Source organism: Pyrenophora tritici-repentis, chromosome 5, assembly GCF_003171515.1.
Source record: "Pyrenophora tritici-repentis strain M4 chromosome 5, whole genome shotgun sequence".
Taxonomy (NCBI): domain Eukaryota; kingdom Fungi; phylum Ascomycota; class Dothideomycetes; order Pleosporales; family Pleosporaceae; genus Pyrenophora; species Pyrenophora tritici-repentis.
In genome coordinates, this window is record NC_089394.1 from 505,434 (window position 1) to 531,041 (window position 25,608).

The window sequence follows — 25,608 nt, forward strand, 5'->3', positions numbered from 1 at the left end:
TTTTCCACCTTCATCTCCACGTTTGGCACCATCAGCACATCTATTCTCTCCCCGCACTCGATCCACACAACGTCTGTCGTCACTGTCCTCTAGTCAAGACAAACCCCATAGTTCGGACCCGGTACCACAGACGGCGAATCATGCTCCCACCCACTCCGATGCCCCACATGAGCGAGTGGCTATGTCCACAATGCGACCACATCAACCGCGGCGAAGGTACCATTGAGGAGAAATGTGTCAAGTGCGGAAAATAGATTAACTTTGGTCTTTTGAGTTGAGCACGTTTGGATACGGCTTGGCAGGGCGATTAGGCCGTGTGTTAGATTGGTGCAGTCTTATGCAGGTGTTGTTGTGCATGCAGAGATGGTGTACAGTAGGATGGAGGTAGTGAAAGTAGACTTGTACACACTTTTCCCTTTGAATTGAGCCATGGTCGCCGTTGAAATCTACACAAACGTGTTTTCTTCTAATATCCTCTTCTAGCCAATACACACCACATCACTGACAAGACAGCACACGCTCCCGTCCCCTTTTTCACGCTGTATCGTCCCGGAATCAAACTCCCGACCCTTGCACTACTCGCACACTAAGCCACCGTCGGTACCGGAGCGGCCAACACCCCAGCCACACACTACTGGTGCACTCGGCACAAGGTTCCCGCTAACCTAGCCACTAGAACATGCCAATACGAAAGTCGGCCATTGAAACAAAAAAGGATACGGCACCTAAAATACGAGAAGAATGGATCACGGCAACTCCGTTTCTAGGCAGCAGGCAAAGAAGAAAACATCGTACGATATTTTTTTGACTTAATTATGACGCTTGACCGTTTATTGAATGAGGCAGTGCTACCTCTCGTGACATTTATCGCAACACTATGGAGTTTTTTTAGACGAAGGCAAACTATTGGAATCGTCGTAACCTGTTCAACGCCGTCGCTATGCATGCATACTAGAACAGGTGTGATGGGTGGGGACATGATGCATCATCGTGATGATGCACATACGCGTCCCTTTGAAGGAGCAGATGTGCGGGGGGAAGAGGAAGCGAGGCCGAATGAACGTTCATGCGTCCACGTGTCGGAAGCGGATAACGGGCCCCAAAGATGATGAGCACATGCGTACCATGGGACAGGATTATCGCATACGTAAGTCTATCACTTGAGTCTTACACGTTTGCCGGCTGGTTCCGCACCTTTGTCTTGACTGGGAATAGCCTTTGACGGCGCCCAGTTGTGCTGCTCGTCCTTGTCCTGCTTCTCACCATCTGCTGTTGCCTTGGCCGTTGTCTCACGCTCTGTTTGGACTGACAGTGGCTTCTTCAGCTGCCAAGGTGCCTCAATGGACAAGGAGAAGACTTGGCGGTCGGATCTGATACCCGCTATACGCTTGACGTCTACTGCCTGCTTATCTTCTGATTCACTCTTGGAAGAAGCGTCTGTAGTAGATGAGCTATTCCTCTGAGGCTTAGGTCGTTTGATCGTGTCGTCGGATAACTTGCCGTCTGCATTTGGCGCCTGCTCTTGTCCAACTTTGTCGTCTTTGGTTTCGTCCTCGATCTCCTCAGTATAGTCCCACATTAGGCTGATCTCTCCGCGAACGAGAGCAGTCAGCCAGAGGCTGCCAAGTACGCCTGGAACTAGGTACAGTAGTGCTGGTTGCGCGTGATTCCAGACCATCATGACACCCAGTGTAGCCAGTAAGCCCAATACGTAGCCTACTAGGGCAGCTTTGAAGTACGTCTTTGGGAAGGTAAAGGGAGCTTCGCGTTCGCTTCCTTGTGCCTTTGCGCCTACCCAAAGAGGCCTTCCTGTAAGTGAGTGCGTCCAAAAGTGGTCGGTCCATCGTCCCGCTAAGGAATGGTACTTTGGCTTTTCAATAGTGTCTGCCTCGCCCGATTTGACGGCAGGTATACGTTTCTGTTGGCGAAGGTAGAAGAGGTATAGATCGAAGCGTAGGGCGAGACCAATCATGATGCCGGGCAAGACGACGTCGCCGAGGCCGAGCATAGCGTGAGAGACAGGCGCGGTGGGGTCGTCGGCTGGCGGAGGTCGGGGGAACATGAGTTTAATAGGCACGTCGAGCGATTTGGCTACGGTTACCATCATGGGTCTGGAGCGCATGTTAGCAAAGTATGGAGCACAATGAGACAGCAGCTTACGTGAAAAAGACAAAGTAGATGTCATAGAAGAAGAGAGCGCTGAGTATGAGACTGCCGGTAGCAAACGTAGTGGGCGACATGAGCTGCAGAGCGCCATATGAGAAGCCAAAGCCCAGCAAGTTCGTCAGATACCATGGCTTGTCTATCAGATTAAAGTAGGCGACTGTAACAAGACCGATCAGACCGCCTACAATACCATGAGGCCCGACCTTGAATTTTCCAGCGAAGATGCGGTGCATGTAGACCTTTAACGTCCACTTATTCCCGGGCATGGCTCGATCTGCCCAGAGCCAGTTCCGTGTCCGCTCAGACAAGGGGATGCCAGCCAAGAAGCCTGGTAGAGGAGATGCACGAGGCTGCTTGTCTTTGGTGCTGCCTGCCACCGGTACTGCCTTGCCTTGTTGACTATTGACATGGTATAGGGCGCCTCCGAGGGCGTAGCGGTTCGGGAAGATGAGCGAGTGACCGATGTCAAGCATGTCCGTGACGAGTCGCGATACCGAAAAGACGCCAAAGATGGCAAAGTAAGCGTTAAGAATCTTATTCAGTAGCGCAGGGTCCTTCATCCACTTGAGAAGGAAATATAGCGAGGCAAGAGCGCCTCCCGCAAAGAGGGGCATGAGTATGGCATCTGTAGGCGACAGGCCTTCCATGACGCGCTGCTCGTCCTCGTCCTCCTCATCGTCACTGTCCTCATCTTCATCCTGCGTCGCCCTCTTTCTCTTTCTGATGGGCTTGGCGGCCGTCGAAGGTCGTGTGAGCGAGGCGTGCGCGCCCGTGTAGATGGGGAAGAGGGCGGAAAGGATCAGGTGTATGTACGTGGGTAGCATTGGCTGCACCGTAGAGAACTCGTAGAAGACACGTCCGAGGACCTGGGCCAAGAGCCCGGGATCTGTGTCTGCCATGGCGAGGCCGTTTCCAATCGTGGATCTCGTATCGCTTGTACTTGGCAGGTGCGATGGATCACGCAGAAATATATCTCACAAGTGTGGTGGGTGGGCGGAGGTTGGCTCTCAACCGCGCTGCATCATCAACGTGGCCGGTACAGTGAGTGGAACCCCGTTGCAATGACAACGAATACGAGTGCGGGCCAAAGAACAAAGGCTGCAAATACCGTACACTCACTCATAGAGCGTCAACGTCAATGGCGAACAAACTACAAGGTTGATCATCCTCAAGCGGCGTAGTTGAAGTTTCCAAGCAGTGCGTCACAGACAAACCAATCAAACGTGACGCGGGCGCCTCACCGATCGACAGCCATCCCGCCCGTCTCCAGGTTGGCGCAATCTGCATGAGCGGGACCTTGCATGTCCCCTTCACCGATTCAGAACTTGCTAGTTGACATTAGCGATAGGGCTGCTGTGCCCCATGAACGATCTGTCATCCGCACACTCGGTATGCTAGCACGTCAACCTCACATGGCATGCAAATAGACATCAACAAGGGAGAAGGAACGATACGCATATCGTTGTATTTGGTATTGCTAGCATATCTATGCCATGTGTATTCTCCAATGGCTACCGTCTCAATCTGTGCTGCCAGGTGTTCTGCTCTCTATCCGCGTGGTATCCTCCTGTTCTTCCATCGCAACTGACTCATGTAGTCTCCACAGTCTTCCTTCCGCCAAAATAAATAAAGTAAATCGTGTGTCGCGTACGCTTGATGTGTGCTGGATGAATGGTGTATAAGAAAAGCAAGGTAAGCTTCGAAGCAGGCAATAAGCCAAAGGAACCCCAAGAAAGCCAACATTTGAACGAAATATTGAGCATAAAACCCCAGCATTACAAGATATTCGGTATGAAAATGACAAGTTAAAACATGTAGAAACCGGCCGGTATCCATGGCGAGACCAGCTGGCCATGGTACCCTGGCCTATGTATAAAGCAAACACCCCAACGCAGACGCTAGAAAAACGAGAAGAAAGAAGAAGGGCTCAGCAAGGTGTGACCCTATTGGGAAAGCTGAACTCTCGTAGCATGTCGAAGGTCATGCCATCGACATTGACCCGTTGTTGCGACGACTCGTAATAGAGATCATGAACATTTGCGACGGGGCCTCCCTCCCAAGGCGACATGGCTGTGTGCCGCTTGTTCCGTAGGTGTGCAGGCGTCACTGCCGCAACGACCCGCTCCTTCATGTGGGGCGTGATGGCTCTAGGGCGCTTGCAGTCAAAGTACGAGAAGGAGGCTGATGATGAGGTATACGACGGGGCTGACGTAAAGGTGAGCTGAGGCTGAGAAGGGCATGACGAGGGGTAGTCGTCATCTCCCTGTTCAGGCGAGGCAGTCGGTAACGCTGAGTGGCTTGGGAACCTGAAAGCCCTGGCCGTGTCAGGCGCAGAATCTTCCTCTAGTGGCGTGGACGAAAATAGAAATGACGAGTTGTTGTGCGATGTCTCGTAGTAGCCTAGTACAGAAGGCGTATAGTTGCTGTCCTTGGATACGGGGACCCTTGGGGAGAAGGTTGACTCTGGCAGAGGAAGTGCATCCCCGTCAGCAGGAGTTTCTTCGTCGGTCGAGCTCCATGCCGAGAATTGGCTCTTTACCGGTGGTCGCACCGGAGGCATGTCAATAACTTTGAGGCCTTCTTGCTGTCTTCTGACCATGGGGTTTGGTGAGTGAGATAGGCGCGTTGGCGATGCCAGGTCTGGACATGATCGAGGCGAGAGAGGAGAACCAGGTGCCTCGTTGAGCTGGTAGGTTGGTATCGATTTGAGCTGGTCCTTGATGAACTGAGCTAGGTTGGCGGAATAACTGTTGATAGTAGGAGGAAGGTTGCGAGGTTGGGCGTCCTCAATATCGGGTACAATAGTAGAAGTGCTCCTGTCTGTGGCATCCGAAGGTATCCGTGAGTGATGGGAGTGTGTGGGTTCATAAGGCGTCGATTGCTCTAGAGGTGTTGCCATGGCTGCGAGTCCCTCGAGGAATTTCAAGTGGTCCTTGGGATTGAAGGCGTGCATGGCCTCGTCGACTGACTGGTTGCGTCGGGCACGACGTTTCCGAACAGCAGCCCGACCCTCGGCCAGGATGATTAATGCTTCTGGTGTCGAGCAGCCCAAGGCTTCAACGATAGGGAATGAGTTGCTTCGCTGTCTTTGCATGCTGTATCGTGGTCTTCGCATGCGGCGAGGAGAAGGAGAAGACCGTCGGCTCTCCATGGCTGTGTGTGGGTATATGTAATCTTGGAACGGGTGGCTGAGGACCTAGTGGAATTCCTAGTTGGTGATGGGCGCGGTTGCCGCGTGTCGAGTCGGATTCGGAGTGATATGGGGAGAGCGAAGTGAGGCACTGGTCCAGGTGGAGGGGATTCCTATACAGATGATAGATTACAAGAAGAAGAAAACAGGCGATGGAAGACTAGGAATGGATTGCAAGTGCAAGGCTACTTGAAAGCAGAAAAACGGTCGTGGCTCGGTGCAAGCGGATGGTGTGAGGGAGATATGAGTGGTCGGTTTCGCTTCCCACTGCCCAGGAGGCCTTAGCTCACTAAGATTTCGCACGGCGCCCAAGCCGAAAGTAAGTTGGTAGGCAGCGCAGGCGGGCACATGACGTTTACTGGCTTGGACCCGCGACATGGGTGCATCTTGCTAGGACTTGGAAAAGCGCAAAAAAAGAAGGATGAACTATCATGGCCCCCTGCATGGCTTGCGCCCTTCTGCCGGATCCCGCTGGCGTTTCGTGGCTGCGGCCAATGAGATGGGCGCTGAGATATCGCCTGTCATGCGGGGCTTGTTAACGTCGTGGCAAGAGGAACAGTTTGCCGTTTGGCCTTGGTGCCATCGTCGTGTGGCGGCGCAGTGGTGAGAACTTGAGCGGCCCCTCAGTGTGGTTGCTGGGTCTCTGTCGAGCTCGGCGACAGAGTGCACAACTTCGCAAACCGTGGCACCCGCCATCAGTGTCGCAGCAAACGGGATATACTCCGCGACGAGATATCATCGAGATCGACGCCACCCTTGCTTTTTGCTTCCAGTCTGTGTCCCCTTCTGATGCCTGATCAGCCCTGCCACTGATGCGTTTGCACGACGATCCTCTTCTGACGTTTGCTGAGGTTCCCTGACCTGAGTGGCCCGCCAGCCGCAATGCTAAGATTCAAGTGCGAGTCGATCAGCGGCCCACGACGCCGACTGCAAGATGCGGGACATGGTACCTCACGTGCATGGGACATATTCTCGACATCAACATTGCACGCACACGGCGACTCAAGCTGCGCAGAGTAATCCTCCGAGGGGTGCCACTAGAGCAGGTACGCCGAAAAAAGAAGCCATCGGACCGAATCAGGAGACGCGACGCTGGTCCGAGCCTGGGCAAAGCATTTTACGACGAAACTCGCGATAGAGACTAAGTTGCATGGCGACCTGGCGGGGGGGAGAATTCCGCCGAGAGCAACCACACACTCGTAGTGGAGGCGCGAGTGCAAGATGCATTGTGAAACACCGTCACGCTGAGCAACGCACTTGGTCCTGCAGTCTGCAACCCTCAACCTGCAACCTTTGACCTGCTGGCCATGTTTGCTGACTGTTCCGACTGACCACAAGTCCGGACCGGATATCTGGCCGCCTTGTAGGGCGTCGAGTGTGGTGGAGCCAGAGGAGTCATGAAGTGAAATTGATGTGGAATTTGCTCTTGCTGGCCGCGGATGCCCCTGGTGTTTTCTCGCCCGTCCTTCCCAGCTTGTCGATTCCTTGTCTCGTCTGTGTGTACGGAAGCCGCGACCGCTATGGTCACCCGGGCATCAACACCCGCAATATTTTTTCCCATGATTGACATCATCGGGCGGAAACACCCCAAGGCTTTCATTCCATTGCCATCGCCCTCCGCGGCAGAGCTGCTCGCGGCGGCTTCACGATCTCCACCGGCATTCGCACACTTGGGCCAGTAACCGCCCTCTGTCGCTGTGGCTGCTGCTTAAGGGGTACCTGGTACCAATCTTCCACACTCGGCCTGCGCAGTGCTGCATGCCTCTACAATGTTAGTCGCCCAAACAGCAACTTCTCGGAATGCCTTACTTCCTGCCCGGCTGCTGCGTCCTCTTTCCTCAACCGATCATTCCATCTTCTTCAGATGTTTCACTAGCCCCAACGGGCAGCGGCATCGCATGACGCTTGCGAGCATGCAACCAGGCTACATCTGCCCCCCCCCCTCCACACTACAACTTACCATATCTTCTGAGACTTACCCACCCTTTTGCCTTTTGCTCCCTCTGCCACATCCCACCTCACGCACGGCTGCTCCATAGAGCACAGCTTTCTCGCCGTGACTTTTTCCGTTTCCAAGTAACTTATGTTATTGGCCCGATATGTCGCTGGTTCAGTTATTCTTTCGGTATTACCTCTGCTTTTTCTTGTCGCACGGCTCGCCGCAAAGCACTTCAGGCGCTTGCCATGGGCCATTGACGATACACTACTGCTGCTTGCAATAGTATTATTACAGTACCTCCTGTCGCGCAAGCTCGTCCTTCTAACCACTTGACGCTAGCTGTGTCTATACGCCCTCGTTGCAATTTTCATAGTGTGCAAGTCATACATTGCGTGTACTGAGTCTGCATCGGGCTGACGCCACAAAGTGATGGCTGCTAGCCTTGTCTGTCAACCCCTAGTTACGACTTCTGTGGTGGACCCCAAACAAACACTCATGGTAGCATCATGGATATTCTGTCCAGCGAAGAAGCTTACCTATTCAGATGCTGTGGCTCTTCCGTATTCCAATGGCTATTGGCATAGCCTTGACTCGATGCGCCATCCTAAACTTCTTCATCCGCACCCTATACACCAAAGCTTATCCCAAGCTGAGACGTACTGGTACTTTGGCATATAGCTCAACCCTGCGCCACAACATCAAAGACTCCTGTTGATCTGGCTCGCAGCACACGTGTGCATCATGATAACAACCGCCTTGTGTCTCGGCTCCATCGTTGTCATGGCGTCCCACTGCCGACCGATCAAATACAACTTTACGATACCTCTCGAGAATCCTAAACATTGCTTCCGAATGAAGCACTCTGTGGTGGCCATAGCAGCAATGGGAGTCGCTCTGGATTGCCTCGTTTGGTATCTACCCCACCATGTGGTCTGGAAACTAAGGCTTCGCATAGCCCACAAGGTGGCAGTGTCGGCAGTATTTGCTTTTGGATTGCTGTGCGATCAAACGCATTCATCCTTGTTACTCGGCTGCAGCTGACAAGACTAGCAATGTATTCATAGGCGCTCTACGCATCAATTCGCTCACCGGTATGGTGTACCAAGGCGACCAAATATGCGGTATAGAGACCTCCTTGATGTGGGCAACCGCCCAAATAAGCACTGGTATTGTTGTAGCGTGCAGTCTACATCTCCGCCCCCTCATCGAGATGATCCTGCCGCACGGGCTCATTCACCTGAGCAGCCACAGGTCCAAGAATGCATCCAAGACCTCGCAGAGCTCGCAAAGACCACAAACTATACAGATTCCTCTGATCGACCAGAGCAGGAGCGGCTCCATCACCGTTACTACCGACATTGCTGTTCGGGACGGCGCGCAGCTGCAGCCGCACCCGCCAGAGTTTCAAGACGGATCAGTTGCCCCATGGGCGCCGACGTTCGATATTGAGCAAGGGCCAGCAAGACGCATCAACCGCTTGGCATACTTCTCACGAGAGTCGCCTCGTGGGTGTGGGTGTTTTCGCTAAGTCGAGATGGTCGACCTCCCTTTTTCACCCGCTAAACTGGACATGATTGGATTCTCGCTCTCTTCATTGGTATGCCTGGCTTGTTGGAATGATTAGAACCTATGAAGAATATATCGCTACACTTACTGATCAAGTGACACAACAAAGCTGGACCATCCTGCTGCCACTAGTTGGGCAACTTGCTTGCCTCGCAAAGCCACGACTTCTTCAAACGTGTCTAAGAAGTTCTTCTCCGCCCCTAGACCTAACTGATTCCTGCTGTTGTCTCCCGCACCATACACAACTCTTTTCTTCTTTCGCCCAGATCCCGCCAGCTCCGCTGCGACTAGGATGTGTCCATAACCGATCGCTACATCGTACACACGGGCCTCTTGACCCTCAATCCAGACCTCTAAGCAGTTGACAAACTCGTCTTGCTCACCTTCGGCACTGATTCCATTCGGGAACACACGTTCCGCGCCATTCCCACTCAGCACCCTCAGTTCTCCCTTTGATCCAGGACATGCCTGGCCCCATAAAAACAACTCGCCTTCTGAGCTTAACGCTGCGCTCATATATCCGCCTGAGACTATCTTCGTGATGGTTGTTTCTGAAAGGTACGGCACCGGCGCAAAATCTGGACTGCCTTCGTATGGACGGCCCAGGCATTTTGGATAGCGTGGGTCTCTGCTAGCAGTCCATACGTGCATGTCGATGTCTACGATGGTGGTAGTTGTGGCATTAATGACACACTGGGGCCGATCATGGGAGCTGTATGGTGGGTGCATCATCTGGTGGGGAAGAAACGTTGATCGTGATGAAAGCTGTGTTCGCAGCTGCGAAAAGTCCTGCATGGTTGCATTAATTTCTTCGTTGGTCGAGCGTTCCCTCGCACTTAGTACCAAACTTGCATCGTTCAGAATTTTGATGTCAGTAATCACCGGTGAATCCTTGTTGACGGAGCAGACTTGGATTTCTGGTATACCATCTTCGATCTCAAGATCTGTAGCAAATAAGACGATCGTCTGCTCCATCCCTTGCTCAGTTTCATCTGTGAGCACATAGCCCCTCAGACCGTCTTGCATAGAGCTACCAAAAAAGATAGTGTGACATTTATCTCCATTAACGGCCCGTTTCAGCTCCTGATCGTTGCTTAAGTGTGCACTTTGACCAGCTGTAAGGCCCGTACCGTTGTAAAGCATGGCAGACGTCACTCCGTCGGTGTGCGCTATAATGGCATCACACCATGACAGCCACAGAACTTTCACAGATAGATCGCAGAGGAAGGGTGTATTGGAGGGCTTGTGCTCTGTACCAGGGGTCAAGCCGAAGGCGAAAAGCTGCATGGTTGTTGCAACAAAGACGGTGGTGATACCTAAGAGTGTTGTAAGGAGCACCTAACTACGGGCGCGGGGGGCGGGAAAGCTTTGTCATGTGCTCGGCCGGCTTGGCACAGCTGGCCTAGCGAGACAGGGATACTCCTGCACGACATCATCTAGTACACGCGTCCCCGCGAATTTACTCCCTTACTCCACACATGGCATGCTTCAGCCAGTCTGCGATCATCATTCGGAAACAATGCCTCTCGAAACAAAATTTGATTTCCTTTGGCATCATGACGACATGGGGGAAGAAGGATTGACAAGGATGTGGACCTAATTTTATGCAGAGATGGTTCACCGGTATGTGAGCCAAACTTGGAAACCATGGATTTAGGCGCCCACGCAGCCTGGCACGATACACGAATGGGTGGGAATGCTCCAAACATCGGCTTCCCTGTATCTCGTCATGCTCCTCCTATTCTGCCTTGTTTGAGAGAATGCTAATCAAGGATCCAATGCCACTTAGTCATTCCCAAGCGCTGGAAAAAAGAGAGGAGCGAGCCCTTTGGCACGAGCCCGGCATAGGTACGCTGCCACGATGCGGCAAAAGAACCTGCATTACACATACGTCAGCACTCATACCATATTGTTATTTGCTGTCGACATGGCTGTTACAGACAACAGAAACAACGTACCTGCAACTGGTCCCAACTCTCCGAAACCAAGCGCCTCCAGAACCCATGGGGCGATTATCGCAAGCACACCAAGCGCGATAACGGTGCAAATGACTGGGTGCTCAATGACGAAGCCTTCGGTTGTGTTTGCAACTTCCAATGCCTTGTTGTACGCGCCATGTACTGCGGGTCCCAGCTTCTCGTGTGTCGCTTGAAGGGCCTTGGAGAGCTTCTCGAGCACCCATCTCGCGACATTCTCCGACCATCCATAGGTGCCAATCGTAGAGTCGAGCTTCATTTGCAGAGCAGTACCAGTAATTGAGGTGCGGAGGATGGTTGCAACGACATCGTCAGCAACTTCAGCCGCAGAGCGTAGGTTGGGTGTGTCGAGAAAGGCAGCTTTCTCTTCGGGGTATGTGTCGACTTCGTGCTCTGCACCGCAGCAGGTAAGGATTGCCAGGGTTGCTTGAAGACGTGCGGCAGCCATGTTGTTGTTTGTTGTACAGAAGGTTTGCGTCTGTGGTGGTGGTGATATGTACCCAGGTTTAGCGCTTGTGGCGCTGCTGCGCCCCAAAACCGGTGAAGTGATAACACTCAGCGAGTAAACAAAACCGACACGGCTGAAGTCGGTGAGTGGTGGCACTGCTGCGCTGTACATATGAGGGGAGGGGTAAGTGATCGTGAGCAGACGTATTCAGTCCAATCAAGAACGCCACATTGGCAGGCACCACGACAAATCTGGAGCTCAAGGCTGAAGTCGAGGCATACTCCTCGATTTGTAGGACAGCTCCAGCTAGTGTCGAATCACATCCCTGCCAAAACTACTCCTTCATATTGGCCACTTTCTCTCTTCTTAGTATTTCTAGCACATGGTATAGTTTTGAGAGGTTTATCTTGGATCTGCTTAATTCCTCAAGTACAATCCTGATGTACGCAATTATACATTGTGATTATCTGTGTTAGGAAGTGACAGTAGATCCTTTGTTGAAATATTCAAGTGCATTACTGTAACACTTTTCTTTACTTTTAGCCCTCTATTGTGTACTGTAGTTTTTGTGGACATTCACAGCCCATCACTTAATCATGAGTATGAGAAAAATCTCTATAAGTCGTCCGGCTGTGTTCCACAGAGACTTTGTGGGTATTTGGGGATCATCTAAGGTAATGCCTTTTGGCACCTATAGTCACTCTCATGGTGAAGTCAGAATGTTGTTCATAACCAGCAAATATATGTTCAGTAGCATCGAGTGGTTGTTTAATTCACGGGAACAAGTCACCGTCACCACGACTTAGGATGAAACTCTCGCATGTTCATGTGGCTAAGGCAACATCACTCACAGGTACCTGTTTTTAGTTAGACTGGCGCTAGCATCTCTTGTCTAGAATAGCTTATTCTCCCATGTCCGTACGCAAATTACTCCATCTTTACGTAGTGACAACACGCCAGCAAATACAGAAGGTGCATCGAATTGTGCGATCAACTTATGTAAGAGCAGCGCGAACCACCCAGGATCATCACTTACAAACTGTCGCACGTGAGTAGCTACAGTTGATAGTTTGGGCATCACATGCCATAACTACCAGCAAGCAAGTTTTCACATACAAAACCTTTAGCTTTACTCCGAGTCTTCATCTTCTCGACGATCGGCCACAAGCATCTCACCATCATCAAGAGCTGGTGATCGAATCCTCATCGACAGAGCGTTAACGAACACTTCATTCCTAACAGCCAACAATTCAAGATGGGTGGTAGGGCATTTAAGAGTCTCCACTGCCCGCGTATCCTACCGGCCGAATATGTTAAAGTCAAGGAACAAGTGATGGCAGCGCTACAGACTCTCTTCGTAGATGTCGTAGTTCCCACAGAGATCCCTGAAAAGGTACAGCTGAACACCCAGCTCATAGCACCATATTGACGTGTCTAGAATGACTATGGCGACGTCGACTTTCTAGTTTGTGGTCCCTACTACTCAACTGGAACCCACACAATCGACAGCTTTCCATGGGACACATCGGTCGGTCGCATCAAGGCCTTACTGGACACTGAGCATGGCCGCCGTGGCTTTCTCACCAAAGACTGCATGTACTTTGCCATTCGCAGCGCAACAGGAAACCACTATATTCAGATCGACGTCAAGGTCTGCTTCCGACCTGAGATGTTCCACTGGGACCACTTCGAGCTCAAATATGCGAGCAATAGCAAGATGATTGGCAGCATGATCAAGCCACTGGGACTCACTCTCGATCCTGAAGGTCTTCATATTCGCGTCAAGGAGATTGAAGAGACAAACTTCCCCGGCAGCATGATCTCTGTCAGCAAGAATCCAAAGGATGTTCTGAGGATTATCCGTCTGGATCTTAGGATCCTGGATGACGGTTTCAAGTCCCAGGCCGAACGTACGTTCACCATGGAGTCGCCAAACTCAACTAAACTGACCTTGTATCCCTAGTCTACGAGTACTTAACTAGCTCCTGGCTCTTCCACTCAGGCCACTTCGTCGCACGTCTAGCCGAGGACAGTTACGCCGATAGACTCGAAGACCGCTCGGTCGCATGGACGTACTTTGTCAAGGAGTGGCTTCCCCAGCGCTACCCCGAAGCTCAAGACCTCCAGGAATGGTACAAGCGCACACGAGATGCAGTCCGGCAGCAAGTCTTTACCATGTTCCCGCACATCGCAACTACATACTACAAGAAGCTCAGCACATGGGCGAACGAGCAAGAGGAGAAGCGACTGAAGGAAATGATCACACAAGCCATCCCATCCGGCACCGATGGATGGAAAGACAATTTCCCCCAGCCAGAGATCTTCATCAAGCACCCATCGCCCATGGTATCTGAGTTTCCACGTTCAGTTTCCGGAGACCTGACCCCGCCGTTGACACCACCGCTAAAGGCGTTGCGATTGACAGATACGCCCGATGAAACCGATGACAGCAAGACAGACATATATTTCCTTTCCTCCCAATGCTCACTCAAACCACAAGAGGTCCCTCTGTATCTTGAGTGTCTTCTTCGAGCGGCCCCGATGACCTGCACCCCGCGACCACCCCCCGCCGGCATGTCACCTGAAGCCAAGCTTCGATGCCTCGCACGCTGGACAACCTTTGACAGTGGAACCGGTGCGCCCTCGCTCACAACCGTGCCGAACGATAGCACCACTGAGACTAGCTGGGTCGAAGCCGTTCATTATGGTGCTACAGATGATGTTCTGGTTACCTGGGCTAAGGATATGTGGTGGCCTATCTGGGTACGTCAGTCATATGTGAACTATGTTGGTATGTGGAAGAGGAAGTTCGAGAAAGAGGATAAGAAGAAGAAGGCACAGGAGCAGAAGAAGAGGGAGGAAGAGGAAAAGCTCTCAAAGACGGACTTGATCGTGGCTGGAGATGGAGTAGTGAAGGTTGAGGAAGTGTGCTAGGAGTATGGTCCAGAGGAGCAGGGACGACGAGCGGGAATCGGACTGCTCAGTACGCGAACTCACAGGCTATGGAAACTGAAAAAAAACGGCGAGACATGGCTGTTATTTGGTGAGCCTGGCGAATTCGGGGTCGTAAAAGTTATGCATGCAATCATATTTGCATTGATTGGGGAGTTGGAATGCCAAACAGACATGGATCAAACTGGTCTCCGTCTAAAAAATAGTTTTCCTCCATCCTGATCGAACTGTACTTTCTCTCTCCACACTCTCCACATTTTACCAGTCTACTCTTGCATGTAGTGTTGAGCTTCGGACAACCGTCACAGACAGCGTTCCGAAGCATCTTTCCGATTCGGAACGCGTTACCCCACATGCGATCGACCAGCATATGCTGGCAGCCCCTCAATAATGACGCTCTCGTCGCGCCTCTTGAAAATACCGAAGATGAGGGGTCGTCATGTATTCGGACAAGCACCAGGAATGGAGAAGACTCCGTCTTTGCTTTGCGTCATCAATAGCCATCCATATCTTGAACACACGCGTCAAGGTTTGGCCGTTTACTGGAACATACTCTTCTACTACAAGCCAATCTACACAGATAGACAGTCCACAGCACTGTCGATATAGCCGGATATGTCTGAAAATAAGATGAAGGCCGTGCACTACGAAGGGCCGTTCAAGGTCTCTGTCAAGGACGTCGAACTCCCAAAGATTGAACATCCGGACGATGTCATTGTAAAGGTGACAACAGCAGCGATATGCGGTTCAGATTTGCACATGTACCAAGGTCGCACAGCAGCGGAGGCTGGTCTTGTGTTTGGCCATGAGAACATGGGAACAATCATCGAGACTGGGTCGGGCGTTACGCTTTTGGAGAAAGGCGACAGGATTGTTTTGCCTTGTGAGTAGCGTCAAAGTATGCATAGCGACATGTCGGCTGACGTTTTTCAAGTCAATGTCGCGGACGGACGCTGTAGAAATTGTGAGGAAGGAAAGACGGCGTTTTGCACAGGGTGAGAACTTAATGCAAATCTAGTGAGCCAGAAACTGAATGATGTATAGGGTGAACCCGGGATTTGCAGGTGGAGCATATGGATATGTCGCTATGGGACCGTACCAGGGCGGCCAGGCGCAATACCTCCGCGTACCTTTCGCTGACTTTAACGCGCTCAAACTACCAAAGGGCACTGAGCATGAAGCCGATTTCATACTGCTAGCAGACATCTTCCCAACAGGATGGCATGGGCTTGTGCTTGCTGGATTTCAATCTGGAGAAAGTGTCGCGGTATTCGGTGCCGGTCCCGTTGGCCTGATGGCAGCATACAGCGGCATACTACGAGGTGCGAGCAAGGTGTTCGTGGTTGACACGGTCCCTGAGAGATTGAAAGCTGCGGAAAAGATTGGCTGCATACCGATCGACTTTAGGAAAAGCGACCCTGTCGAGCAGATCATTAAGCTCAACGATGGAATGGTGGATCGCGCGGTTGACGCGGTCGGTTACCAGGCGGTCGATGCCTCGGGTAGTAAAGAGAAGCCCAACGTTGTACTCGATCAGCTGATCATGGTCACTCGGCCGACCGGAGGCTTGGGTATCCCAGGATTGTATGTGCCAGCAGATCCGGGAGCGCCGGACGAGCAGAGCAAGAAGGGCCAAATCCTGATCTCATTCGGCAAGCTCTTCGAAAAGGTACGTCATCTTGGACAGCCATCGTGCACCGCTGACGACTGTAGGGCTTGCATCTTGGAACAGGCCAATGTAACGTCAAAGCATATAACAGATATCTTCGGGACATGATTGTGTCCGGCAAGGCGAAGCCGAGCTTTGTTGTATCGCATGAGATCAATATTGACGAGGCACCAACGGCGTATGAGAAGTTTGACAAGAGGATTGAAGGGTATACGAAGGTGTTGATTCATCCGAACGGCGCTTTGAACTAGTGGGTCGTATGAGCGTCTATTCTAAAATCTCTGGGCATCAGACTCACAACTGAGCAACATTGATGCTGCATGGCGCTATTTCTAACGCGCCTTGGTGTTGTATCCGATGACCATTGAGCTTCCTGTCGCGCACTAGTAGCGTTGTAGCGCAGAGGCGTTGTCATCAACCAGGTATGCTTTGATAATCTTAATCTCCTCCACAGGGCGATCTTCCTTGTCTGTCTTGACCAAACCCAGCTTCTTAACAATCTGCATGCCGCTCTTGACCCTTCCGAAGATGGTATGCTTGCCATCCAGCCATGGTGTGGGCGCCAGGGTAATAAAAAACTGGGAGCCATTTGTGTTGGGACCAGAGTTGGCCATGCTCAGAATGCCAGCGCCGGTGTGCTTGAGCTGTGGGGATATCTCGTCTTCAAACTTCTCCCCGTAGATGGATTCACCACCCCTCCCTGTACCAGTCGGATCGCCACCTTGTATCATGAAGTTGGGTATTACGCGGTGGAATATGAGGCCGTTGAAGTAGTTGCGTTGGGCGAGAGTTGAGAAGTTCTTGCATGTTTTCGGCGCATGGTCGTTGTAGAGTTCGACGACAACAGTGCCCTATCTTGGTTAGTCGGGGTGTAAATCATGAGAGTAAAAGGGAGACATACGATAGTAGTATCGAGTGCGACGTCGGTAGCCATGGCGAATGTGCAGACAAGTACGTGAGGACAATGATGATAGCTTCCCCACGACCTGCGAATACAAAGTCACCGCACGGGCCGCATCGGTACCAGCCACAGTCCTGGAGGCGCCACACCCACTAGCTCAAAGTGATGAATCACATTCAACGAACTGAAGTTTGGCAACGAAAACCCCAATAACAGCAAAAATGGACGTAGCAACTTGGGCACTGCCACAACTATCAAAACTACTTCCCCTTGACGATGAGTCGCTGAAGCAGATAATATCATATACGGAGTCCCTCTCACAGAAGGAATCGGCGGACCATCTGCAGAACCTACTGGGCGACAGCCCTCAAGCACTTGAGTTCATCACCTCCTTCAACAACCGAAGAAATTCAAAAGCTTCATCTGCTTCAAACCAGAAGCAGCCATCGAATGATGTTTCAGAAGTGCCAAGGGCTAGGCCGAAGAAGAAGAAGCCTGGTCTGAACAAACTTCCGCCACCACGGCAGCCTGAAAATTACGGCAATGTATCAGGCGCGTATATCAAGAAGGATGAAGAAGACTACATGGCTGGTAGTTCAAGAGCTAAACCCCCCAAACCCAACACGTTTGGCTTATCAGCGACACCAGATGCTCTACAACTACCAACATCGACAGCATCTTCAGGGACTTCAACACCAAAGTCTCGCGGTGTCTCACCGGCTCCACCACCAGCAAAGCTTCCAGGCCATCTCATATCTGACACAAAGTCAAAGCCAAAGCCGAAAGCCAAAGTCAATGTTACAGGTGGAACGCCAATGCATGGCGCCTCCACAGCACTCAGCGATCTGGAATCAGCAATCAGGGCACTGGAGATTCAAACCAACCCTACGCTTGCGCCTCAAGATAGCAGTAAGAGGAAATGCAATTGCATGGCTACAAGGCATCCACTTCTTGAGGCAGCACCAAACTGCCTGAATTGTGGAAAGATCATATGCGTGAAGGAGGGCATCGGTCCATGTACTTTCTGTAACTCGGCACTGTTCAGTGCACAAGAAATACAGTCAATGGTGCGCGTTCTACGTGAAGAGCGAGGGAAAGAAAAGATGGCCGCCAATAACGCAGGTCAGAAGCGCGCCGACGTCTCCCTAGCACCGCGTCCCTTCTCAACTCCCCGAAGCGCGACACCAGTTTCTTCAAACCCTGCCTCGGATGTTGAGTCTGAGAATGAAAAACTGGCCCGAGCGAAGCAGCACAGAGACAAACTTCTTGCCTTCCAAGCCCAGAACGCAAAACGAACACAAGTGCACGACGAAGCTGCAGACTTCGAGACTACCACCGCGGGCCTGAGCATGTGGGCTAGCCCTCAAGAACGTGCTATGCAACTCAAAAGACAGCAAAAAGCCTTGCGTGAGCAAGACTGGAACGCACGTCCCGAATATGAAAAGCGGAAGGTGGTTGCCAGTATCGATCTCTCAGGAAAGAAGCTTGTCAAACGCATGGCTGCTACCGAGCGACCGGTCACACCAGAGAGTGAGGAGGAGCCAGTTCAAGACTCGCGATATCCTACCGACGGCAACACGCTGTCGAGTAGCAGTGGAGCGTTTAGTAAGAACCCGCTGTTGGGCGGGTTGATCAGGCCGACTATCAAGGTTGAAGAGAGTAAAGGCAAAGAAAAGGAAGGCGGGAGGAAACAGACCTGGCGACGCGTACAGGATGACAATGATGACAACGAGCAATGGATCTTGGATGGTGGTGTCTATGGTTCTAAAGCCGACAACGTGAGCTTGGAGATGGATGGCCTGAGATGATTTTTACCATCATCTGTCGTTGAAAAGAAGAATTGAATAGTATTGAGAAATCAGATGATATACATCGAGCCAGCTATAAAAAGCAAACTGCCAAATCCAATCAACATAAGACCTCGTGAGGCATGAAAACACGCAGCAAGCCACCCTACGCATTACTCTGGCTATTCCAGCTCCCTGAGGCTCTTCTCGATATTCGCCCAGACAGGCGACGGCAGAACCAAATTGGCCCAATAATTATCCTCGTGGTCCTTCCCGACAACAGACATTATATGCCTCATCACCACAGGCGGTGGCTTTAGGCAAAATGTGTGACTGAAAAACGGAGTGCCGGGGGGATTGGATCTCGACTCCGAAGTATCACCAGCCCGTAGCACGGCAGGGCCAAAATCCGTTACAAGGTAGAACTTACCCTTTGCCCAGTTGGAAGTGATTACAGGTACGGCTTTGGAGTCGCCGCAGAGAGTAGCCATAGGGTCGCCTGATGCTCGCTGTGCCTCCAGGTTTCCAATGACCTGTTGTTCTGTGGCCTGTGCTGCGAGCTGCTCACGGGTTGCCAGCGCAATTGGACCCATTAGGCCTGCTGCAACATCGGGCGAATACAGCGTGAAGCCTACCGCTATCATGTTTTGCACATACACGCCTTGTGCATTGATGAGTTCGGGGAGTCGGAACCGCGCGTTGATACTTTGCAATAAGGTCATTGGACGAGGGGCTGGTAACGACGTAGAGATCATGCCGATCAGCCACGCGGTGAAGACATCGGATTCGCTGATGAAGACCTCCTTCTCATTGGAAATGGTAAGTTCTTGCTGTGCCTGCTCGCGCAGGCTATCCATGACTTTCTTGGGTACGCAAAGCGCGCGTGTCTCGGGGAGAGGGGTAGACATCAGTCCATAAGCAACTCTCGCCATAAATGCGAGCTTGGATAGACCCTTGAGCTCTTTTGAACGCATACAAGATGCCTCTCGCTTGTCCACTGAAGCCTCTGCTATCGTTGACAGAACGTCATCTTTTGCACCGAGGAGAGCTGGTACCTCTGACTCTCGGCCGGCTAGTACTAGGGACCAATTTTGAAGTAAGGCTTTCAGTCCCATGGCATCCATCAACGTATGTGGCCATGAGAGTCCAACAATAGTCGCGTTGGTGAAGGAGGTAACATGAACAGACATCTGCGGGGTGTCTCCAGCGAGTAGGTCTTCAATAATTGTTGGCGCGTCTGGACGAGTAGCTAGCTCATTGTAGTCTTTATGTGGGGTCCACATTGCGACTTTCCTGTTGGGCTTGGGAAGTGTCTTGGCTGCTGGGTGGTCCTCGATTGCTTGGTCCTTGTTCACATGGGTGAATATAAATGGAGGCCGATCCGCTGTGAATTCCCATGGTACGTGGATCTCCAGTGCTCCATCTTCCTTTTCAATGTTAGTGCTTTTCTTCAATCGAAGCTACGAAAATAGAGCCGTAACACACCTTGAGTCTCAAACGACCTCCAAGTTTCTTCCAATCTCCAGTTGACAAAAGTTTTGTCAAAGACTTCTGCAGCTTGTCGGCATCAAGTGGATCGTTAAAACACATCGACCATGTCAGCAGGGTATCGCGGAAAGTTTTGGTGTCATCCAATCCATGAACGGGGTAAACGATGTCATTCTCATAAAGATGTGATGAATCATCTGCATCCTTGGCTGCCTTCCCCATGAGACGCGTAAGAAAAGCCGCCATTTTGAGGTAGTTGTGGGAACTCGAGGTGTAGACTGAAAATATTCGAACACGTTGTACCGGTACATATAACTGTAGTAACGCGTTGTAAGTAAATTGGAATTGGGATGGCCCATTCAGGGGTACTTGGCACTGTGTTGATGTTCGCGCATCCCGGTCTGCGCATCGCGGACTACGGATACTGCGTCCCCGGAGCTTTGAAGCGACACTTTCGCGTTCGCGTTATCGCGGCAGAGCGGGTAGAGCGTCTCCGGTACTTCCGTAAGCTAAGTAAGGCTGACGTTGACACTATACGCTGCGACTCCTGCCATTACCATGCGCCGCTGAAACTCCTCATTTCGGCCTCCAGGCAAGAAAATTGCCGGTTTATTGAAAAGAATGATTGTTCAAAAAGCTACCATTCTTGGACGTTGCCGATAAGACACGAGCCAACACCGATTACTGCATCTGGGGTGATGCAAAATAGGGGCTGAGGAAAAAGGTAGCAATGATGTGGATAGCAGTGGAGGAATTGTTTTTGGTTTACAGTCAACCCCTTACATGATTCTCCGTGGATCATGCGTACAACGTATCATCATGTAGGAGTAGCATGGCTTCTGTAAAGGATGTTGACCCCAATATCATCCAGGATGCACTTCTCCTATATCCCATCCATGCACTGACTATCGCAAAACCCCGTGGCAAAAACCCGTATCTAGATCCGCGTTCCGAGCCGTAGGCCCAAGTGTCAGCCCACTATTACGGCTTGACACCAGTGAACTCGGCAAATATCTCAATAAGCCTGTCCTGGTCCCCAACGTCCTCAACGGCCTTGAAGACTGGAAGCTCGCCCATGCCCACATAGAAGTAAGACCCGCTCTTCTTGGATATCTCATCTTCTCCTTCGGCAAGCGAGAGATAAAGGTCGACAGCCGCTTCGAGACTATCTGCGCCAGTCGGGCCTCCCATTCTGGTTGGAACATGGCCAGGCTCGAGCGAGGTACTCACTGTATCCGGCCACATCCGGGCGAAAGCCTTCATCAACAACATGAGCAAAAACTTGCTCGAGCCGTATGCGCTGAACTGTTCGTACAGACCAGCTGGACGCAGTTTCCAGAAGATGTCAGTCAAGCTACTGGTACCAAATTCGTGCATTCCTGAAGTGATGTAAACCAAGCGTTTGGGACGTTTGATGAGTACCGATAGAACATAAGGTGCCACTGAGTTGATAGCGACAATGGATGGGATACCGTCGACTGTTTCTTCGTAGGGGCCCATGCATATGGCAGCGTTGTGGATAACGCAGTCGAAGGTACCAAGTTTGTTAACGGCCTCTGCTAGACTTTTCGTCTCAGCAAGGCTGCGTAGGTCGCCGATCAGGACTGCTTCTGCTCCAGGAACATTTTCTCTGGCGTCTTTTGCACATTCCTCATCGCGGGCATGTACGACCACAGAGTGGCCCTTAGCGATCAAAGCTTTCGCAGAAGCCGCTCCGAGGCCTTCGGAAGATCCAGTGATGAAGAATCTCGCCATTGGGTAAAATGAGTACAGGATATGTATAGGATATGTGATGCAGGTGTGTGTGCAGGAAGTGAGGGGCCGAAAGAATCGTCATCAAGAGACAGCTCCATCTCTCGCGGCCTTGCTACGGCTTCATCAGAGTTCTCCTCACTGTTCAACAACATCCGTTTGGTTGCTTCGGTCTATATGAGGGTCCGGGTAAGGCCGCGTTATCGCCGTCTAGGATGACCACCGGAGACTTGAATATGCCGACTCGCCCGCTTAAAGTGGCGCCTTTCCTAAACGGCTCACTCTACAAGCTGTCATCCGTTGCTTACCTCAACGAATGCCCTGAACGTGCACACAAACCACAATGGTGGTGCTGAATATCGTTATGTTTAATTTGCCGCAAACAAGCCTTGCGACGATGGCGTCGGTGGATATGCGATGCGGTTGGGCTTGACGCGTTCAGACTCGGATCAGGCGTCTCGCCTGCGCGCCCTACCGTAGTTAGCTGTAGCGTGGACGCCTTTGAAAGGGCCTTTGAGGTCAAGAATGATACTACAGTATATAAGTATCCTTCAAAACAACCGAAATATGACTCAACTACCCATATCCAGACACTTGATCAGGACAATGTCTATTTCTACCGCTCCACAGTTGAGAGTCCTCATCAATGGCGCCGGCATCGCAGGATCATGTCTCGCCTACTGGCTTGCCAGAACACGTTTCAATGCGTCCATCACCGTTCTCGAGCGGTCGCCTGCTCCCCGACCTACAGGACAGTCGATCGAGATTCGTGGTCCTGCTAGATCCATCGTTGAGAAGATGGGTCTACTTCCAGCCCTGCGCGCCTGCAACACCACAGAGGAGGGCACGCGTCTCATCAACTCATCTAGCAAGGTTATTGCCGAATTCGGCAAGGGAGATAATAGTTTTACTTCCGAGTACGAAATTTTACGAGCCGACTTGTGTGGTCTTTTCCTAGATGCGACCAAGGATGTGGGAAATGTGAAGTACATGTATGGTGATTATGTCACAGCCCTACAGCAAACGGACAAGCAGGTGGATGTAACCTACAACAGTGGAGCACCAGACAGCTTCGACCTCGTCGTTGGCGCTGACGGGTCCACTTCAAGAATTCGGTCATTGATTCTGAGTGAAGAAGAGCGGAAAGACAGCTACAACTTCGTCGGCCAATACGTCGCCTATTTCAGCATCCCTCGACAGGACTCCGACACAAATCATTGGTACTGGTACAATGCACCAAGCGGTCTGGGGCTGATGACACGACCGCATCGCAACGAAAAGACAATAGGATGTTACATGTGCATTACAACGCCAGCACGTGGGCATCGCGATCCCGTCGCCGAGGAAGCAATCAAAGGAGGGCCGGGAGCTCAGAAAAAGCTTTTGCACAACTACTTCAAAGATGCCGGATGGGAAGCCAAGCGCATCTTAGCAGGCATGGATCAATGCGACGACTTTTACATGAGCAGAACAGCCTACGTCAAACTCCCCAAATGGATCAATAACCGTGTTGCCCTTGTCGGTGATGCAGCGCACGCAACATTGGGTGTCGGAGCTACGCTTGCTGTCGAGGGCGCATACTTTCTCGCTGGCGAGCTTTCCAAGATACAAAACACCGATGAAATTGCAGATGCTCTGGTACGATACGAGCATAATTTCCGCGTGATACAAGGAAAGGATGAAGATATCCCATTCTGGTACCCTCAGATCGCTTTTCCTCAGACGTCTTGGGCCTTGAAGCTGAGGGATACTCTCGTGTGGACGTTGAGCAAGACCAAGGCGTATAAGCTCTTGCCCGAGGAGAAGTCAGATGAGACGAAGTTGCCAGTATACGACTGGATCAGCGTTTGAGATAAGGTAGTGATACTTTGTTGTTGAGGGAGTCTGGTGTACATCAACAATATGATTGCCTCAAGTCAATGGAGCAGATGATTCGGTGGGTGCGTAAGAAACGGTAGAATAATCTGGTTTGGTTGGGGAATAGGTTTAGATAGGCGAGGCATCCTCTGAATAGCATCGTGAATAAAAATTTCGTCATGACAAAGGAAATTCTATGATCTCTGACTGAAAGCAATATATACAAAAGTTGTGTTACATGAAACCACGGGCCTTTATGGCACTCCGCGACACTTATACCCAAACGCCGTTAGAAGGAAATTCGTTATCGAGGTCCTGCTCGACCATCACCACTTGAGCTTTTTATCTTTACCAATAAACTCGTCAATGATGTCCATGTAGTACTCTTTCAGGTCCTCGACCTTTGGTACCTCATCGCTTTTGCTGTACAGATCGTACGGGTTGAAGGCCCTGACTGCGTCCAACATGCGCACGTCCTTGTCGTTCATCATCCACTTGTATGCGCCACCAGTGTGCCAAGGGTAGAAGGAGTGATACCTGATCATAGCTAATCCTTCCTCGGGGATTCTTGATTGATCCTTCATGATGTGGTATAGGTATTCGTCATGACCCCAGCTTAGCATGACGTTGTCCATGCCGCAACCGGGTGTGTAGATACCGTGCTCGGTGCTATAGATCTCGTCGTTGTAGTCTGGGTTGTTCTTGAATGTGTCTGGGTAGATGATCTTGGGAGAGTAGGCACAGCCTACGGGGAATGTGTCGCCGACGACGTCCCATTGACCGCGTGCGTCGAAGAAGAAGAGTAGTTTTCCAAGGTCGTGGATGAGTCCGACGAGTTGGAACCAACGTGGCTTTCCGTCACGACGGATGGCTTCGGCAGATTGGAGGAGGTGCTCGATTTGGGAGAGTGAGGTGTCTGGGTCTGATTCATCGATCAATGTGTTGAGCTTCTCCATTGCCTCCCAAATTGTCATTTCGGCGCGAGTCTTGCTGTGGAACGCGTTGCGTGCCTTGAGGTTGTAGGCTACTGTTTGCTTCTCATGCTGCTCACGGTAGAAGTTCTTGACGCGGTCGCATGCTTCTTCGTATTGTCGGAATTGTGTCTTGTCCTTTTCAGCATCGAACTGTGACTGCTCATAGATGTCCTTTTCTTTTTGGCTCGCAGTGCCGTTCTTGACTTTCAAGGCTGCCTTAAGCACGTTGACATCGTCAATGGCATCTGAAGTGGCCTCAAGAGCAAGGCCATCGCGGTGATTGTTGAAGTCCTCAGCCACGTTAGGCGTCTCAAAGATGGCGCCGGGTGCCATGGTAGAGGTACTTTAGGACAAAGGATAGAAACTCTTAGAGATACACGAGAGTAGATGATATATGGATAGTTCTGAGGAATAGACTGATGAGAGCTATAAAGGTAAATTGAAGTTTGTATGGTGAGGCCAAGTCATTGCGGCGAAGATGAGAGAAGTACTTATTCTTCACCCCTCCACACATAACGGCGTATAGCTTCCAGAACCAGTAAACGCTCAGTACTACCGAGCTAACTCCTGCTTACTCGTTGGAGGCAGAATTATCGTGTCTCCATCTCCAGATCCACTCATGGTGAGCACTCCGCACAAGTTGGGCTCGAGTAGGGCAAGAGGCGCGCTATGTGGCAATTCCCTCCGTAGTACACAAGTGCCGTTGAGCTGCCGCGTAGAGATCTGTGGTTCTGGAAAAGGGCACTAAGGGTCTTAGGGTCCTCTCAGGGTCCTGGTGGATGCAGCAGCGATGTTGGTTGGCCGCTTTTCTTAGATGTGCCCTGAAGTGCAGCGCTGGTGACAGCTTGATGTTTCGCGAGGATTACCCAAGTGGAGATAGCGCAAACACCTTGTGGAACGCAAGCCTCCATCTCTCTCAACACGGTAATTTTCGCCGCGATTG

The 25,608-nt window shown here is 51.4% G+C and overlaps 12 protein-coding genes across 12 annotated transcripts; 4 read left to right on the plus strand and 8 right to left on the minus strand.

Moving 5' to 3' along the window:
• Positions 1 to 1,156: 1,156 nt before the first annotated feature.
• On the minus strand, positions 1,157 to 2,813 carry PtrM4_101610 (intramembrane protease 2; the record flags this gene model as incomplete). The annotated part of the gene is made up of 2 exons (XM_001936412.2): positions 1,157 to 2,111; positions 2,161 to 2,813. The coding sequence occupies 2 exons, from the start codon at positions 2,811 to 2,813 to the stop codon at positions 1,157 to 1,159; spliced, it is 1,608 nt and encodes a 535-aa protein (XP_001936447.2).
• A 1,280-nt stretch (positions 2,814 to 4,093) lies between these two features.
• On the minus strand, positions 4,094 to 5,317 carry PtrM4_101620 (Reovirus-L2 domain containing protein; the record flags this gene model as incomplete). The annotated part of the gene is made up of 1 exon (XM_001936411.1): positions 4,094 to 5,317. One exon carries the CDS (start codon positions 5,315 to 5,317, stop codon positions 4,094 to 4,096), a length of 1,224 nt encoding a protein of 407 aa, XP_001936446.1.
• A 3,628-nt stretch (positions 5,318 to 8,945) lies between these two features.
• Positions 8,946 to 10,148, minus strand: PtrM4_101630 (uncharacterized protein; the record flags this gene model as incomplete). The annotated part of the gene is made up of 1 exon (XM_001936409.2): positions 8,946 to 10,148. The coding sequence occupies one exon, from the start codon at positions 10,146 to 10,148 to the stop codon at positions 8,946 to 8,948; it is 1,203 nt and encodes a 400-aa protein (XP_001936444.2).
• Positions 10,149 to 10,624: 476 nt separating this feature from the next.
• PtrM4_101640 (Ifi-6-16 domain containing protein) lies at positions 10,625 to 11,285 on the minus strand (the record flags this gene model as incomplete). Its single annotated transcript, XM_001936408.2, has 2 exons — positions 10,625 to 10,737; positions 10,820 to 11,285. The coding sequence occupies 2 exons, from the start codon at positions 11,283 to 11,285 to the stop codon at positions 10,625 to 10,627; spliced, it is 579 nt and encodes a 192-aa protein (XP_001936443.1).
• Positions 11,286 to 12,540: 1,255 nt separating this feature from the next.
• Positions 12,541 to 14,219, plus strand: PtrM4_101650 (uncharacterized protein; the record flags this gene model as incomplete). Its single annotated transcript, XM_066107447.1, has 3 exons — positions 12,541 to 12,678; positions 12,724 to 13,195; positions 13,249 to 14,219. The coding sequence occupies 3 exons, from the start codon at positions 12,541 to 12,543 to the stop codon at positions 14,217 to 14,219; spliced, it is 1,581 nt and encodes a 526-aa protein (XP_065961896.1).
• Positions 14,220 to 14,867: 648 nt separating this feature from the next.
• PtrM4_101660 (Tdh, Threonine dehydrogenase and related Zn-dependent dehydrogenase) lies at positions 14,868 to 16,157 on the plus strand (the record flags this gene model as incomplete). Its single annotated transcript, XM_001936406.2, has 4 exons — positions 14,868 to 15,120; positions 15,172 to 15,232; positions 15,282 to 15,906; positions 15,951 to 16,157. The coding sequence occupies 4 exons, from the start codon at positions 14,868 to 14,870 to the stop codon at positions 16,155 to 16,157; spliced, it is 1,146 nt and encodes a 381-aa protein (XP_001936441.2).
• Positions 16,158 to 16,289: 132 nt separating this feature from the next.
• On the minus strand, positions 16,290 to 16,840 carry PtrM4_101670 (PpiB, Peptidyl-prolyl cis-trans isomerase (rotamase); the record flags this gene model as incomplete). The annotated part of the gene is made up of 2 exons (XM_001936405.2): positions 16,290 to 16,757; positions 16,808 to 16,840. The coding sequence occupies 2 exons, from the start codon at positions 16,838 to 16,840 to the stop codon at positions 16,290 to 16,292; spliced, it is 501 nt and encodes a 166-aa protein (XP_001936440.1).
• Positions 16,841 to 17,622: 782 nt separating this feature from the next.
• On the plus strand, positions 17,623 to 18,615 carry PtrM4_101680 (C2HC5 finger protein; the record flags this gene model as incomplete). Its single annotated transcript, XM_001936404.2, has 1 exon — positions 17,623 to 18,615. One exon carries the CDS (start codon positions 17,623 to 17,625, stop codon positions 18,613 to 18,615), a length of 993 nt encoding a protein of 330 aa, XP_001936439.2.
• A 161-nt stretch (positions 18,616 to 18,776) lies between these two features.
• Positions 18,777 to 20,328, minus strand: PtrM4_101690 (Transferase domain containing protein; the record flags this gene model as incomplete). Its single annotated transcript, XM_001936403.1, has 2 exons — positions 18,777 to 20,021; positions 20,080 to 20,328. The coding sequence occupies 2 exons, from the start codon at positions 20,326 to 20,328 to the stop codon at positions 18,777 to 18,779; spliced, it is 1,494 nt and encodes a 497-aa protein (XP_001936438.1).
• Positions 20,329 to 21,063: 735 nt separating this feature from the next.
• Positions 21,064 to 21,837, minus strand: PtrM4_101700 (FabG, Dehydrogenase with different specificities (related to short-chain alcohol dehydrogenase); the record flags this gene model as incomplete). Its single annotated transcript, XM_001936402.1, has 1 exon — positions 21,064 to 21,837. One exon carries the CDS (start codon positions 21,835 to 21,837, stop codon positions 21,064 to 21,066), a length of 774 nt encoding a protein of 257 aa, XP_001936437.1.
• Positions 21,838 to 22,440: 603 nt separating this feature from the next.
• On the plus strand, positions 22,441 to 23,685 carry PtrM4_101710 (UbiH, 2-polyprenyl-6-methoxyphenol hydroxylase and related FAD-dependent oxidoreductase; the record flags this gene model as incomplete). Its single annotated transcript, XM_001936401.1, has 1 exon — positions 22,441 to 23,685. The coding sequence occupies one exon, from the start codon at positions 22,441 to 22,443 to the stop codon at positions 23,683 to 23,685; it is 1,245 nt and encodes a 414-aa protein (XP_001936436.1).
• A 332-nt stretch (positions 23,686 to 24,017) lies between these two features.
• On the minus strand, positions 24,018 to 24,998 carry PtrM4_101720 (DUF706 domain containing protein; the record flags this gene model as incomplete). The annotated part of the gene is made up of 1 exon (XM_001936400.1): positions 24,018 to 24,998. One exon carries the CDS (start codon positions 24,996 to 24,998, stop codon positions 24,018 to 24,020), a length of 981 nt encoding a protein of 326 aa, XP_001936435.1.
• Positions 24,999 to 25,608: the final 610 nt, after the last annotated feature.